Below are 15555 nucleotides of genomic sequence, written 5' to 3' on the forward strand. Positions count from 1 at the left end.
ACTAGATATTTTTAAGCCAATCCCTGTCACTCTTAATGGCTCAAAGGCTCCAACTATAACCATTGAGTTGAAGTCATGAGAGGATTTCTAAAAGGCCATAAATTGTGGCATTATGTGATGGGCGATATTGTGTGCCCACCTAAAATTGAGACAAGCAAATCCAAAGAAGTGACTAAAAAAAAAACCAAAGAAGCTTCCTCTGAATCCTTTGATGCTGACTAGGATTTTGCCAAAAAATCAGAGGACTGGGATAGTAAGAATCATCATAGTATTACTTGGTTTTGCAACACATCTACCCCTGGCATCCATCTTCAATTTGGGCCTTACGAAACTACTAAAGAGGTATGGGATCATCTGAAAAATGCTACACCATTTTTGAACTTTCATACCAATATCAATTGCTTAAGGAACTTCTCAACCTTAAGCAAGAATGTTGTCAGACTCAGACTGTTTATGATTTTATAGCACAGATTGAATGCATTTGGGATCAATTAGCCTCTTGTGAACCTGTTCTAAAAGATGCTATTGATGGTAAAGCTTATGAGGATTATTGCAATCGAACACATCTAATTTAGTTTCTCATGGCACTTATGGATGATTATGAGCCGGTTAGAGCTTCTCTTCTTTATCAAAATCCTTTTCCTAGTCTTGAAGATGCTCTCCCGCATCTTAAGTCTGAAGAAACACGTCTAGGGTTGACTCGATCAAAAATTGATCCTATCTTTGTAGTTATCAACAAAAAGGATAAATTTTGTCGAAATTGTAGCGTTCTGACCTCCTTCTACCAAATTGTCCCTCTATTGAATGTCGTAAATGTAAGCAGAAATGTCATATTGCCTCAAATTGTTCCATTTTATATTGTCACTACTGCAAACAATTGGGTCACTTGATACCTACTTGTGCACCTCATCTAGATAAGAACACGTATCATTCTCACTCCAATTCTCCCAAGTAAACGCCTATCACTGCAGCTGCTGTCGCTGATGTCTCTACCTCATCTACTTCTGGTAGTCCATCTCCTATTTCTCCATCTGATGTTGAGTCTTTTTTCAAACAACTTTTTTCATTCTTTGGTAATACTTTTGCTGCTCTATCCACTCCTCGAGATAACTCTAAATGGTACTTTGTTTCTGGTAGTTTCAATCACGTGCACCTATGTGTCATGATTTTTCATCTTTGTCTACAATTACCAACACGTCGTCTATTCATACTGCTGATGGATCCCTTATGTATGTGAATCATAAAAGACCTGTGTCACAGTCTGATCTTCACCTACCTAATACCTATTTTATTCATAAATTGAATTTCAATCTTATCTCTGTGGGTTAATTAGTTGAACTTAGTTTTGATGTTAATTTTTTTTATTTTTGATTGTTGTGTGCAGGACCCTCAAACGGGACAAATCATCAGGATTGGATGTAAGGTCGGAAGATTATTTGAAGTTAGAAATCTTCATGTTCCTTTTACCAAAAATCTTTGTGTTGTTTCTCCACATCCATACTTCACTTATGACATCGTCGTCTTGCTCATAATTCAATAGGAAAATTGTGTCCTCTTGTGTCTAAGGGAGTATTAGGATCGACCAATAATGAGTCTTTTGATTGCATTTCTTGTCAAACTGCAAAGCAACCAGCTTTATCTTTTCATATAGTTCATCTCTTGCTTGTTTTTCTTTTGATCTTATATACTCTGATGTTTAGGGACCTGCTCCTATAGCTTCCATAGGGGCCTGAGGGGAACTCAATATTTTGTTATGTTTATTGATAATTATTCACATTTTATTTAGGTTTATTTAATGTCCAGCAAACATGAATTGCCTCAGATTTACATTAATTTTGTACTACGATTAAAATACGATTTTCCAAAGTCATTAAAGTTTTTCGACTTGATAATGCAATGGAGTATTGTGATCCCAAACTTTTGAACTTCCTTGCTGAACAGGGCACCTTGTCTAAATTCTCTTATCCTGGAACGTCTCAACAAAATGATAGAGCTAAACGCAAACATTGTCATATTCTTGACTCTGTTCGTGCAATATTTTTTTTCTTCTTCTTGTCCTAAACGTATTTGGGGTGAAGTTGTTCTCACCGTTGTCCATGCTATCAATCGTATTTCTTCCTTGGTTTTAGGTAACATCACTCTTTTTGAGTGTCTCTATAAAACTTCATCAAACTATAGTTCGCTTCGAATTTTTGGTTGTGTTTGTTTTGTTCTCCTTCAACCCCATGAACATAATAAACTTGAACCTCATGCTTGCATATGTTGTTTCCTTGGTTATGGAACTAAACATAAAGGTTATCGTTATTAGGTTCCTGTTTCTCGCTGAATCCACATATCTCGTCATATTGTATTATGGGAACATCACACGTTTTCAAGTTTTTCCTTCTTTTAGTCTGTTCCTTCTACCCATTCACCTTTCCTTACTAATCCTATTGTTGATCTTTTTCCTAATGATGATAATACAGGTATTGTGACAAATCCACCTCTTGAGCCTCCTATTCATGTACCTTCCACTATTCCTGATGATCCAAACTAGAACAATATTCTTGCTACTATGGTCCTTCTTCCTATGTCCACTCGCAGTATTAGGGTAAGAAATCCACCTCCATATCTTTGTGATTATCATTGTTTTGCTATTATCTTTCACATTTATGAACCTAGGTCATACAAAGAAGCTTCTAATTGGCAACAAGCGATGCAGGAAGAAATTCAAGCATTAGATAAAGCACACACTTAGAATTTGGTTGATCCTCCCTCTGATCAGAAAGTTGTGGGAAGCAGATGTGTATACAAAATCAAGACTCACTCATATGGCTCTATTAATAGATATAAAGTTCATTTAGTTGCTCAAGGATGCACTCACTCAAGAGTATGGTATTGATTATGAAGAGACTTTTCCTCCTATTATGTGACTCACATCTGTTCGAACTCTTCTTGCCATTACTGCAGTCCACAAATGGTCTCTATGTCAGATGGATATGAAAAATGCCCTTTTCAATGGTGACTTAATTAAAAAGAAAAGTCTACATGAAATCTCCTTCGGGATATTCTTGTTCTCCCAACAAAGTTTGTCTTCTTCGCAAGGCACTTTATGGTCTTAAGCAAGCTCCTCAAGAATGGTTTGAAAAATTTTGCAATAACATCTGCAACCTGAGTTTTACTTGCAATCCTCATGAGAATGCCATTTTCGTTTGCAAGAGTGACAAGGGTGTTGTTCTCCTACTATTCTCGGTTGATGACATGATAATTACCAGAGACGATGTTGTCATGTTGATGGCATCACTGATCTCAAAACAAGCCTTCACCACTATTTTGAGATGAAAGATCTTGGATCTCTTAATTATTTTCTTGGTCTAGAAGTTATATCATCCAAGGATGGCATCTATCTTTCTCAAGGAAAGTATGCATCTAATCTTTTTACTCTGGTTGGGATAACTAATAGTCACATAGAATCTACTCCTCTTGAGCCTAATGCACACTTTACTTCTATGGATGGAACTGCTTTGGATAATCCCACTCTCTATAGACAGCTGGTTGCTGGTCTTGTCTACTTCACTGTTACTCGACCAGATATTGCATATGCTGTTCATGTTGTTAGCCAGTTCTTATCAACACCTTGCACTACTCATTATGCCGCTATTCTTTAGATTCTTCGTTATATCAAGGATATTATGTTTCAGGATCTTCATTTTTCCACTCAATCTTCTTTAATCCTTCAAGCATATTTAGATGTTGATTGGGCTGGTGATCGCACTGATCGTTGTTCTACTACTAGTTATCATTTGTTCTTCGGTGACTCTCTAATCTCCTAGCGCGCCAAGAAACAAACTTTTACCGCTTGATCGAGCACAGAAGTAGAATATTGTGCTCTGGCTAAAATTCTGCTAAAATCGTTGCAATTCGTTGACTTCTTAAAAATTTGGGGTCAATTAATCTTCTCCTACTGATCTCTATTGTAATAATAATAATAATAATAATAATAATAATAATATGTTTCTTACAATAAATATAACACAAAGCAGACTTCTTCATTTTATTTTTATTTTCATAAGCCTCTCATTTAAATTGTCCTGAATTATATTTTAGTAATAAATGTTACATTTTCTTTAAGCATTTCTTTCATCCTATTTATTTTTTATTTTACGTCGTAACTGATAAATTGATTATGGTCATTTAACAGTTCTTAACATTTAATTTCATCTTCATATGGTCAATTTGTAAAAGTTTTGTCAGATTCAGTCACAGCCAAGTAAATGGAATATTTAAGGGTGGTTCTCCAAGCTCTAGTTTTTTCTTCAAGGATATAGTTGTCTGAATGATTGATACTTCATTTATACAATTATGGCTTTGTCTTAGGTGGGGAAAGTATATTCAGGTTCTTGGTGGTCTTAAAAGAAAAAATTATAAAATAAAATAACAAATTACATAAATGCCCTCATCTCCTTCTTCTTCTCACATTTTTTCTTCCGTAGCCACCGCCGCCACCACTGTTTCTATTGTATCCACCTTCATGACGGCCCCACCTCCGTATCCACCACCACTGCCGCCGCGGCTAAATCCGTCACCTCCACGGGATTGAGCCTCGTTGACAGTGATGTTACGGCCATCAAAGTTGGAGCCGTTCATGCGATCAATCGCATCCCTTATGGCTTGCTCAGAGATCAGAGAACAGATCAGAGATCAGAGAAATCACATATCACAGATCAGATGGATAGCGGTAACAAATCCAAATCCAAATCGGTGTTTAGATCCCGATCGATGATGCCTGCAATATACGGACCTTCGATTCAACGATTTTTCCGTAGGCAGAGAAGGCTTTCTCTAGAGCTTCATTATCGGTGGCCCATGCAACCCACCAACAAAGCACCGGAACTCAACATCTGCAACAGCCATTGAAATATCTAGATAACGACGACGGCGGCTCGGTGACGACAAGACGCGGATGAACGACGGCGAGGACGGCGCACGCAGAGGCAGTCCGAGAAGATGACGACGACGGTGGCTCCTCGAGGCGGCTCCTCGTGGCGGTGGTGCTCCTCCTTTCAATGACATCATCGGCAAAAGAGGGTGATGGAAAAAAGATGAAAAGAAAGGACAAAAATGTAATTTTAAAATAGAAATATTTATAAAAATATTTAAACATATATAATTATTATATTATTAATAAAAGTTTTAAATCTGAGCCATTGATTCAAAAATTTAATAGCCATTATATATAAAGAATCTTGGACCATAAAGATCTTGAAAATACTTTTCCCACTTAAGAAAGCTCCTACAATTATACCTGTGTTTCCATATCTAGGACATGTTTGCATGAGATTTTCCACACGACACTTTTCGAGTGTCATGCTCCCACTTCTATTTAATTTAGTTTTTAAGGATACCTTTTTCCTCTTTTCTAGACACTCACGGATACTCCAAAGTAAATGAAATGAGCTTCAGTTTATTTACTTTTATTACAAGTGGCTTTAAGAAGTTGCATTATACTTATTTAGCTCGTGTTTTTTAGTGTATTATTTTATACTTATCTTTCTCGTAATCAAGTTATTCTATACCACAAGTAAAAAACTCACTTTTAATTTACTTTAATCTTTTACATTTTTGCTAAGTTTAGCAAGAACAGAAAACATGGGATGAGTGAAGCAAAACGTAATGGGTGGTGGTGTGATGACACGTTTGTTTGTGGTGTAGCTGAGAGTGGGAGTGGAAGAGTGGCAGAAGCATTACTAAGCGGAAAGGGCGGGCATGTTTATAAGAATACAACATGTCGCCCATCCAAATCCAATGGAAGTCAGAAGTTCCATGTCGCGCATGTTTATAAGAAGAGACCATCATATCACTCGGTCGTCACAATAACCAAGTTCATTGCAGGTCCGAATGGAGAGATAAACTCCATGCATCAAAACTCATGACTCACCTTCACCAGAAAACGACGGATCCATCACGCCAATCACTTTCGGGGATTCTCTTCACGTCCTTTCATGCAAATATTGCCAACAAATATGACACTCATAATTATGATGCAAATATTAACATTAAATAAAAAGGAAAAAACTTATATGCAAATATGTATGTTCTTTTTGAGAGAGACCAGTGCACCACTAGCAAGTATTTTTAGGATGTTAGATTATCCATACTCGTATATTTGCTACATTTTTTTCCCTCATTATTTTAACACTAAATTGTCATTGCCAAACTGGAATAATGTTAACCCAGAAGATGCTACTTGTTCTATATCATTATCAAGAAACAAGAACCATAAGATATTTTCAACGTAGAAACGGTTCACGTAACCCGACTTTGTTTTCTATAAAGCAACAATACAAATCCTAATCTATACCACAGCTACAAAAACTGCACAGAAATATCATCCCAATAAAAACAATATTACTGATTACGAAGGGAAAATTGCAGAAGTTAAATTGCATTAGAAACACCGGTAGAAAAGACAGTAATGCCAAAACTGAGGAGGAGGACGCAAAGAGATGGTCATAGGATAAAAAAAATGAGCATAAAAGAATGAATAAACCAACGATGAATATTACAAGCACAGGGCTCACAATGAGATAGATGTATATCATTGTCCGACTGTAGTTATCAAGTTTTTGAAATTTACATCCACTGTAAAATTTGGCGTATATGCAATCGCTCTCTCAGCTTTATGCAAAAAAGACATAAGCGGAGAGCCCAATGGTTAAAAGGATACAAAATCCGGAACAAAACTTGGCTAAATCCGCATGAAGAGCTTAATTGCACGTAGCCTAACTCTTGTATTTTTGCTGGACAGCTAGAGCTGCAGCCCTGTACCACGTTGCCACAGCCATGGCACCAGGGTCAGGAACTGTTGAAAGCAACTCTGAAGACACGTAAGTAGAACGCCAAGCCTACATAACACTCCCTCATCAGATCCAACAATCCACTTAATAATAACAAATAAATGGATAAAAACAAGCCACTATGGTTGTGGCATTTTTCTCAATTTTAGAGGCGAACTGCTAAAAACTGCAATTCAAAATGAGCTTCCTAAAATTGGAACTCCATGTTTGTTTCATTAAAGAATAGCAAGCAAATCATAAGTAAAATGAAACCAAGTTTGCTTGAGCATCACTCATGAACTAAACATAATTGAAACAGAATGCCAGACGTTCTCTGCTATTACGTTAAAACTCAGTATTGCATCAAATTTGTACTCTTAACAAAGACGGGTCAAAAGGTATCACCTGTGCTTGCATTTTCTTGGTTAACTCAGCTCCAGTTAATGCAGCCTCAGAAGACAGAACAAAAGCAGTGATAGGATCCTCCCCAGCATTTAATTTCTGTTCAACCAAAAAGCACAGTAAGTTACTCCATAAAAGGGCATCCAAATAATGTAGGGGAAGTGAAAACCTATTGTCAGGACCTCTTGAAGAACAGATGATGCTGGAAGAAGGGCATCTAGCAGGGTTCTATAACCAGCACTGGCACCCCCATATTTACTAACAGCAGCAATGGAAGCCGCAAGTGCCTCAGCCCCTGAAAATCAAACAACTCATGAGGGATTGACAGTAAAAAAGGGAAAAGGAAAAGTTAACTCTGAAATTAAGGTAGCCATATTGGAGTTCCCACATTGTTTTGGCGTGACAACAGAACCAGAGCTTGGTTTCAGCTGTGTATATGCTGCCTTGCAGAAAATTGTATATCTGAAAAGAGAAAGTTTCTTGAAAGCAATACTCAAACAGCATAATTAGTTAAACTTCAACAATGGCGTAAGTATAGCATCATACATGATTCCACTTGTTCCTCCCATGGCTCTTCGAATTGTTGATCCAATTTCATTGACAGTTTCTGCAGCATCGTTCAGAGGATAGCTGTGAACAAAAAAACAGCAGTTCAGGTCAGAATGTGATTACAATTCAAATTGGCAATTGCTTTTGCAGTAACTTGTCCCCAAGAGTACAAACAAAGATATACCTAAACAAATAGGACATAGACTTACTTTTTGATGTCCTCCAGAATGGCTTTTGCGCCTCTATACATCTGCAGAAGTTGAACCATTTAAATCAAGTAATTCCCATGATACTTCAACAGCTATAATAGACAATTTTGAGGACAGGACTCACAGTTGATCCACAGTCACCATCACCAACTTTACTGTCCCAATCATTTAGGCTGTTCTTAAGATCTAGAATAACATTTGCAGCGGTTTCAATGGCAATCTCAAGGACTTGGCCTTGCTTACTTAGCTGTAGAGGTCGTCTCTGTGGCTTATGTAAAGTAAACATAGGAACCATATTTCAAAAATTATATCAGGATATAAGTACATATACAGTTGACTTGATTAACATAGATTTAATAAAACTCAACCAGCTTTCAAATGATATTGATAAGTCAATTCTATTTTTACCAGATTCACCAATAGCATGAACATGTGAGAGAGGAGAATAATCATAACTATCAGAAATATATTATGATCATGCCAAAGATATCACGAGAAAAATCAGTGGCCAGATGCTGGTTTTGGGCTTCCAGCAAGAAGTACAGAAATTGATGGTGGAACGAAGCATAAACATAAACATGAATTATGACAACTCAGTAAGGTATCATTTGATCCATATAGCTAACTTCACTTAGTTGGACAAGACTTGGTTGTTGTTGATGCAGTATGCACTAGGAAGTATTACAAAGCACAGAGATTCTTGGATGGAAAGGACACAAGTCTAACAATTCACTGGCTTTTCAAGGTAAATTCAATTGTTATTGTGTCACATCATTTTTTCCTGAGTGTCTCTATATGTAAGTTGTTAAACTAGTACTCGTCACAGAATTTTTCTATGTGGAAAGGGTGGTGTAAATTTCTAATAAAAATATTCAACCATGTCGAAATGCCACTAACCAGTGAGCCAAATAAACTTGTATCAAACATGTTTGAATATAATTTTCCTTTAACTACTTCTCAACCACAACTGCTAAATGTCATGGAAGAAATGATGTAATTCCCCGTGTATGAAGTATATACCTCATTGCCCTTTGCTGATGGAGATGGCGGGACTGGAATAGGAATCTTAGTAGGCGGGTGAACACCTTAAAAGAGAAGAAAGTTCAAAAGTTCAATGAACTAGTAGTTTAATGGTTCCATCAATATTACATTTGAACAAACATTATCCAGAGGTAAAAGCCAAGTTATTAGAATAATCCAGCTATTAACAACTAAAGAAATTACTGACCATCAACTCCAACAGGCCAAGACGGTGCTTTGGTACTGGCATCTGATCGCTCAAGTTCATAAACAATATAAGAGAATTTAAGTCCTACAAAATTACCATAATTTAAGGCCATCATTATTCAATCATTAAAGAATCTGAAATTGCTTGTCATCCATTTCCCAAGATATCATCCAAGATACGTGTTGGTCCCATATGACCCATGTTGTTAAAGAAACCTCGAATTAACACATCCCAAGTGGCAACATTGGGAAGGATTCCTTTACTCAACATCTTATTATGAAGATACACAACGGCTTCTTCAGTGCCTAACCAATTGCAAATACCCCACAAGATACAAGTATGTGATATTATGTCTGGATACAACTCCTTTTCTTCAGTATATTTATCCAAAATTTGCATGGCAGTTCTAACCTTACCCAACTTACTATATGCATGAATAATTACATTGACTGTAATGGCGTCGGGATTTACTCCATTCACCAACATTTTCCCCAGAATTTGGAAAACCCGTTCTTGCATCCCAACAGAAGAAAATCCATGCATAATAATGTTGTAAGTGATCGTATTTAGTTCCACATTCCTGTCTTCAATATCCTTTATAAGTCCACAAGCTTCTCTGAATCTGTTCACCCTAAAAAGACCATCCAACAACTCATTATATGTTCTAATATTAGGCAAACAATCATATTTCTCCATCTGATGAAGTACACTCATGGCCCCTTCTACTCTTCCGTTAGCACACAAGCCCTTGATCAATGTGTTGAATGTGACAACATTTGGTGGGCAACCATCAGCAACCATATTTTCAATAAGACTATGAACTTGGTTAAACATAGACATTTGACAAAGAACATCCACCATAGTGGTGTATACCACAACATTAGGATGGCAACCGCAATTTATCATCTTGTTCCATATTGCAGAGGCACCTAGCAAGTCCCCAGCTTTTGCGAAACCGGATATTAAAGTGCTATATGTGGTCACATTTGGACTGCAAGAGCTTTTCTCCATCTGATTACAAATAGATATGGCATCAGCCATATTCCCAATGCGGCACAAACCGTGTATGAGGGCATTGTATGAAACAACATTCGGCTTAATTCCCTCCATAATCATAAGGTTCCACAATTCAAGAGCTTCACCAAGTTTCCCTCCCAATAAATAGCCTTTTATGAGCGAAGAATAAGTATGAATATTAGGGCTGCATCCTCTCTCAAGCATTTGTGCAAAAGCAGCAAGAGACAAGTCAATATTTCCCATATCAGAAAGACAACTGATAATAGTAGAGTAACTGATAACATTTGGGTCAATGCCCTTAAACACCATCTCATTCAACAAACAAAATGCCTCCTTTATTTTGTATTCTTTGCAAAAGCCATTGATCAAAGCATTGTAGACAGGTACTACAGGAGCAAACCCCTTGGCTAGCTCCTTTGCCTTCTCTACTTGACCAAGTTTACAAACAGAAGACACTATAGTAGTGTAACTCACAGCATCTGGAGGACAACCCTTATTCGACATTTCTTCAAGCAGCTTGCAGGCACCATCCACCTTCCCATTCTTACATAATGCCTTGAGAAGCATGTTATATGTGAACCCATTTGGTTCCAACCCTTCACCCTTCATGTTGTTATACACAGGACTAATCATCTGAAACCTATTTTCACCAAGCAATGCATCTAAAAGGTGATTGTATATCTTAACTGTGGGCTTGCACCCAAATTCCCTTATCCTATAAAACATCTTTAAAGCTTGATCAGCCAACCCTGCTCTCCTATATGAATTCATCACACATATGAACAAATCTTCAGAGCAAGCCACACCTTCAAGCTTCATCTGCTGCAATAGATACTGAACACCATCCATTTCACAGTTTCTCCCAAGCTTCTCAATCATGAGCTGATATGTAAATTGAGTATGCTTGAAAGCTCCAGAATTGGCCAAAGACTTGAAATATTCAAGTGCCAAACCAATATCTCTCTCATGTTTCAATCTCTTCAATACATGGAACTCTTCAACAGAAGGAGCATTAGTGGGTTGAGGTTGGGAATTACTTTCAAGATTGAAAATTGGGTTCGTGTTAAGCACCAAGGGAATTGAAGGCTTGCGCACTTTTAACAACAAGGAACACCCATCTCTCAAATACATGATTATAGTATCGGAAAAAAATTGCTGTGAGATAAGAGAATTGAGTTAGCTTTAAGAAGCTGGAATATACTTGGAAAAAAAGTTAAAATAAACGTGTTTAACTGTTCATGCTTTGTCTGTGTCTACGAAATTTAGAGTATGGTCTCCGCAAAATCCAATTTTCTTCTTTATTTTATATTCATGAATGGATCTATGCCCAATAAGGATGATGTTTTGATCCTATTCAATTTTATTTCGAGGCTTTTGCTTATATATTTTCTGTTAACCAGCCCATATTAGTTAGGAAATTAGGAATCTTCCACCCAAAAAAGAGCGGAACAAAGGGTCAAATAAAATGGGTAAATTGTAGAGGATAGCTGTGAACAAAAAACAGCAGTTCAGGTCAGAGTGTGATTACAATTCAAATTGGCAATTGCTTTTGCAGTAACTTGTCCCCAAGAGTACAAACAAAGATATACCTAAACAAATAGGACATAGACTTACTTTTTGATGTCCTCCAGAATGGCTTTTGCGCCTCTATACATCTGCAGAAGTTGAACCATATAAATCAAGTAATTCCCATGATACTTCAACAGCTATAATAGACAATTTTGAGGACAGGACTCACAGTTGATCCACAGTCACCATCACCAACTTTACTGTCCCAATCATTTAGGCTGTCCTTAAGATCTAGAATAACATTTGCAGCGGTTTCAATGGCAATCTCAAGGACTTGGCCTTGCTCACTTAGCTGCAGAGGTCGTCTCTGTGGCTTATGTAAAGTAAACATAGGAACCATATTTCAAAAATTATATCAGGATATAAGTACATATACAGTTGACTTGATTAACATAGATTTAATAAAACTCAACCAGCTTTCAAATGATATTGACAAGTCAATTCTATTTTTACCAGATTCACCAATAGCATGAACATGTGAGAAAGGAGAATAATCATAACTATGAGAAATATATTATGATCATGCCAAAGATATCACGAGAAAAATCAGTGGCCAGATGCTGGTTTTGGGCTTCCAGCAAGAAGTACAGAAATTGATGGTGGAACGAAGCATAAACATAAACATGAATTATGACAACTCAGTAAGGTATCATTTGATCCATATAGCTAACTTCACTTAGTTGGACAAGACTTGGTTGTTGTTGATGCAGTATGCACTAGGAAGTATTACAAAGCACAGAGATTCTTGGATGGAAAGGACACAAGTCTAACAATTCACTGGCTTTTCAAGGTAAATTCAATTGTTATTGTGTCACATCATTTTTTCCTGAGTGTCTCTATATGTAAGTTGTTAAACTAGTACTCGTCACAGAATTTTTCTATGTGGAAAGGGTGGTGTAAATTTCTAATAAAAATATTCAACCATGTCGAAATGCCACTAACCAGTGAGCCAAATAAACTTGTATCAAACATGTTTGAATATAATTTTCCTTTAACTACTTCTCAACCACAACTGCTAAATGTCATGGAAGAAATGATGTAATTCCCCGTGTATGAAGTATATACCTCATTGCCCTTTGCTGATGGAGATGGCGGGACTGGAATAGGAATCTTAGTAGGCGGGTGAACACCTTAAAAGAGAAGAAAGTTCAAAAGTTCAATGAACTAGTAGTTTAATGGTTCCATCAATATTACATTTGAACAAACATTATCCAGAGGTAAAAGCCAAGTTATTAGAATAATCCAGCTATTAACAACTAAAGAAATTACTGACCATCAACTCCAACAGGCCAAGACGGTGCTTTGGTACTGGCATCTGATCGCTCAAGTTCATAAACAATATAAGAGAATTTAAGTCCTACAAAATTACCATAATTTAAGGCCATCATTATTCAATCATTAAAGAATCTGAAATTGCTTGTCATCCATTTCCCAAGATATCATCCAAGATACGTGTTGGTCCCATATGACCCATGTTGTTAAAGAAACCTCGAATTAACACATCCCAAGTGGCAACATTGGGAAGGATTCCTTTACTCAACATCTTATTATGAAGATACACAACGGCTTCTTCAGTGCCTAACCAATTGCAAATACCCCACAAGATACAAGTATGTGATATTATGTCTGGATACAACTCCTTTTCTTCAGTATATTTATCCAAAATTTGCATGGCAGTTCTAACCTTACCCAACTTACTATATGCATGAATAATTACATTGACTGTAATGGCGTCGGGATTTACTCCATTCACCAACATTTTCCCCAGAATTTGGAAAACCCGTTCTTGCATCCCAACAGAAGAAAATCCATGCATAATAATGTTGTAAGTGATCGTATTTAGTTCCACATTCCTGTCTTCAATATCCTTTATAAGTCCACAAGCTTCTCTGAATCTGTTCACCCTAAAAAGACCATCCAACAACTCATTATATGTTCTAATATTAGGCAAACAATCATATTTCTCCATCTGATGAAGTACACTCATGGCCCCTTCTACTCTTCCGTTAGCACACAAGCCCTTGATCAATGTGTTGAATGTGACAACATTTGGTGGGCAACCATCAGCAACCATATTTTCAATAAGACTATGAACTTGGTTAAACATAGACATTTGACAAAGAACATCCACCATAGTGGTGTATACCACAACATTAGGATGGCAACCGCAATTTATCATCTTGTTCCATATTGCAGAGGCACCTAGCAAGTCCCCAGCTTTTGCGAAACCGGATATTAAAGTGCTATATGTGGTCACATTTGGACTGCAAGAGCTTTTCTCCATCTGATTACAAATAGATATGGCATCAGCCATATTCCCAATGCGGCACAAACCGTGTATGAGGGCATTGTATGAAACAACATTCGGCTTAATTCCCTCCATAATCATAAGGTTCCACAATTCAAGAGCTTCACCAAGTTTCCCTCCCAATAAATAGCCTTTTATGAGCGAAGAATAAGTATGAATATTAGGGCTGCATCCTCTCTCAAGCATTTGTGCAAAAGCAGCAAGAGACAAGTCAATATTTCCCATATCAGAAAGACAACTGATAATAGTAGAGTAACTGATAACATTTGGGTCAATGCCCTTAAACACCATCTCATTCAACAAACAAAATGCCTCCTTTATTTTGTATTCTTTGCAAAAGCCATTGATCAAAGCATTGTAGACAGGTACTACAGGAGCAAACCCCTTGGCTAGCTCCTTTGCCTTCTCTACTTGACCAAGTTTACAAACAGAAGACACTATAGTAGTGTAACTCACAGCATCTGGAGGACAACCCTTATTCGACATTTCTTCAAGCAGCTTGCAGGCACCATCCACCTTCCCATTCTTACATAATGCCTTGAGAAGCATGTTATATGTGAACCCATTTGGTTCCAACCCTTCACCCTTCATGTTGTTATACACAGGACTAATCATCTGAAACCTATTTTCACCAAGCAATGCATCTAAAAGGTGATTGTATATCTTAACTGTGGGCTTGCACCCAAATTCCCTTATCCTATAAAACATCTTTAAAGCTTGATCAGCCAACCCTGCTCTCCTATATGAATTCATCACACATATGAACAAATCTTCAGAGCAAGCCACACCTTCAAGCTTCATCTGCTGCAATAGATACTGAACACCATCCATTTCACAGTTTCTCCCAAGCTTCTCAATCATGAGCTGATATGTAAATTGAGTATGCTTGAAAGCTCCAGAATTGGCCAAAGACTTGAAATATTCAAGTGCCAAACCAATATCTCTCTCATGTTTCAATCTCTTCAATACATGGAACTCTTCAACAGAAGGAGCATTAGTGGGTTGAGGTTGGGAATTACTTTCAAGATTGAAAATTGGGTTCGTGTTAAGCACCAAGGGAATTGAAGGCTTGCGCACTTTTAACAACAAGGAACACCCATCTCTCAAATACATGATTATAGTATCGGAAAAAAATTGCTGTGAGATAAGAGAATTGAGTTAGCTTTAAGAAGCTGGAATATACTTGGAAAAAAAGTTAAAATAAACGTGTTTAACTGTTCATGCTTTGTCTGTAAATTTAGAATTTAGAGTATGGTCTCCGCAAAATCCAATTTTCTTCTTTATTTTATATTCATGAATGGATCTATGCCCAATAAGGATGGATCCTATTCCCTATTCAATTTTATTTCGAGGCTTTTGCTTATATATTTTCTGTTAACCAGCCCATATTAGTTAGGAAATTAGGAATCTTCCACCCAAAAAAGAGCGGAACAAAGGGTCAAATAAAATGGGTAAATT

General features: G+C 37.1%; 3 protein-coding genes and 1 pseudogene across 10 annotated transcripts in view; all 4 read right to left on the minus strand.

Annotated features, from left to right (window-relative positions):
• On the minus strand, positions 4347 to 5092 carry LOC110262511 (annotated as a pseudogene).
• LOC107644085 (putative 3,4-dihydroxy-2-butanone kinase) lies at positions 6495 to 11698 on the minus strand. 7 transcript variants are annotated; one of them, XM_021102729.1, is made up of 9 exons: positions 9204 to 9813; positions 8996 to 9060; positions 8100 to 8237; positions 7976 to 8016; positions 7764 to 7847; positions 7606 to 7679; positions 7400 to 7512; positions 7221 to 7316; positions 6495 to 6884 (listed from the first exon to the last, which is right to left on the minus strand). In XM_021102729.1, the coding sequence occupies exons 1-9, from the start codon at positions 9316 to 9318 to the stop codon at positions 6762 to 6764; spliced, it is 849 nt and encodes a 282-aa protein (XP_020958388.1). In that variant the 5' UTR covers positions 9319 to 9813; the 3' UTR covers positions 6495 to 6761. The 7 variants fall into 7 exon arrangements, 5 of the variants coding, with proteins under 5 accessions (XP_020958388.1, XP_020958391.1, XP_016203364.1 ...); XM_021102732.1 differs by having other exon boundaries at positions 7387 to 7512; positions 8100 to 8243; XM_016347878.2 differs by having other exon boundaries at positions 8100 to 8243; positions 9204 to 9812.
• LOC110272116 (putative 3,4-dihydroxy-2-butanone kinase) lies at positions 11677 to 13207 on the minus strand. The gene is made up of 5 exons (XM_021123953.1): positions 13063 to 13207; positions 12855 to 12919; positions 11959 to 12102; positions 11835 to 11875; positions 11677 to 11707 (listed from the first exon to the last, which is right to left on the minus strand). Exons 1-5 carry the CDS (start codon positions 13175 to 13177, stop codon positions 11677 to 11679), a joined length of 396 nt encoding a protein of 131 aa, XP_020979612.1. The 5' UTR covers positions 13178 to 13207.
• Positions 13155 to 15555, minus strand: part of LOC107644086 (pentatricopeptide repeat-containing protein At3g48810-like) — a 5786-nt gene continuing 3385 nt past the window's right edge. For both annotated transcript variants that reach the window (XM_021102734.1, XM_021102733.1), the window contains one exon: positions 13155 to 15234. In XM_021102734.1, coding sequence (XP_020958393.1) covers positions 13210 to 15210 — 2001 coding nt within the window. In that variant the 5' untranslated portion in view covers positions 15211 to 15234 and the 3' untranslated portion in view covers positions 13155 to 13209. The remainder of the gene's footprint in view (positions 15235 to 15555) is intronic.

The sequence above is a fragment of the Arachis ipaensis genome, chromosome B05, assembly GCF_000816755.2.
Source record: "Arachis ipaensis cultivar K30076 chromosome B05, Araip1.1, whole genome shotgun sequence".
In the NCBI taxonomy this organism is placed as follows: domain Eukaryota; kingdom Viridiplantae; phylum Streptophyta; class Magnoliopsida; order Fabales; family Fabaceae; genus Arachis; species Arachis ipaensis.

Excerpts from the sequence above, each read along its gene's own strand:
- LOC107644085 (XM_016347878.2), bottom strand. The coding sequence starts at position 9,318 with ATGATGGCCTTAAATTATGGTAATTTTGTAGGACTTAAATTCTCTTAT. Across the intron at positions 8,017-8,099 it reads ATGGTGACTGTGGATCAACT|ATGTATAGAGGCGCAAAAGC; the intron begins GTGAGTCCTGTC and ends CAACTTCTGCAG. Across the intron at positions 7,848-7,975 it reads ATTCTGGAGGACATCAAAAA|CTATCCTCTGAACGATGCTG; the intron begins GTAAGTCTATGT and ends TTTTGTTCACAG.
- LOC110272116 (XM_021123953.1), bottom strand. The coding sequence starts at position 13,177 with ATGATGGCCTTAAATTATGGTAATTTTGTAGGACTTAAATTCTCTTAT. Across the intron at positions 11,876-11,958 it reads ATGGTGACTGTGGATCAACT|ATGTATAGAGGCGCAAAAGC; the intron begins GTGAGTCCTGTC and ends CAACTTCTGCAG. Across the intron at positions 11,708-11,834 it reads ATTCTGGAGGACATCAAAAA|CTATCCTCTACAATTTACCC; the intron begins GTAAGTCTATGT and ends TTTTGTTCACAG.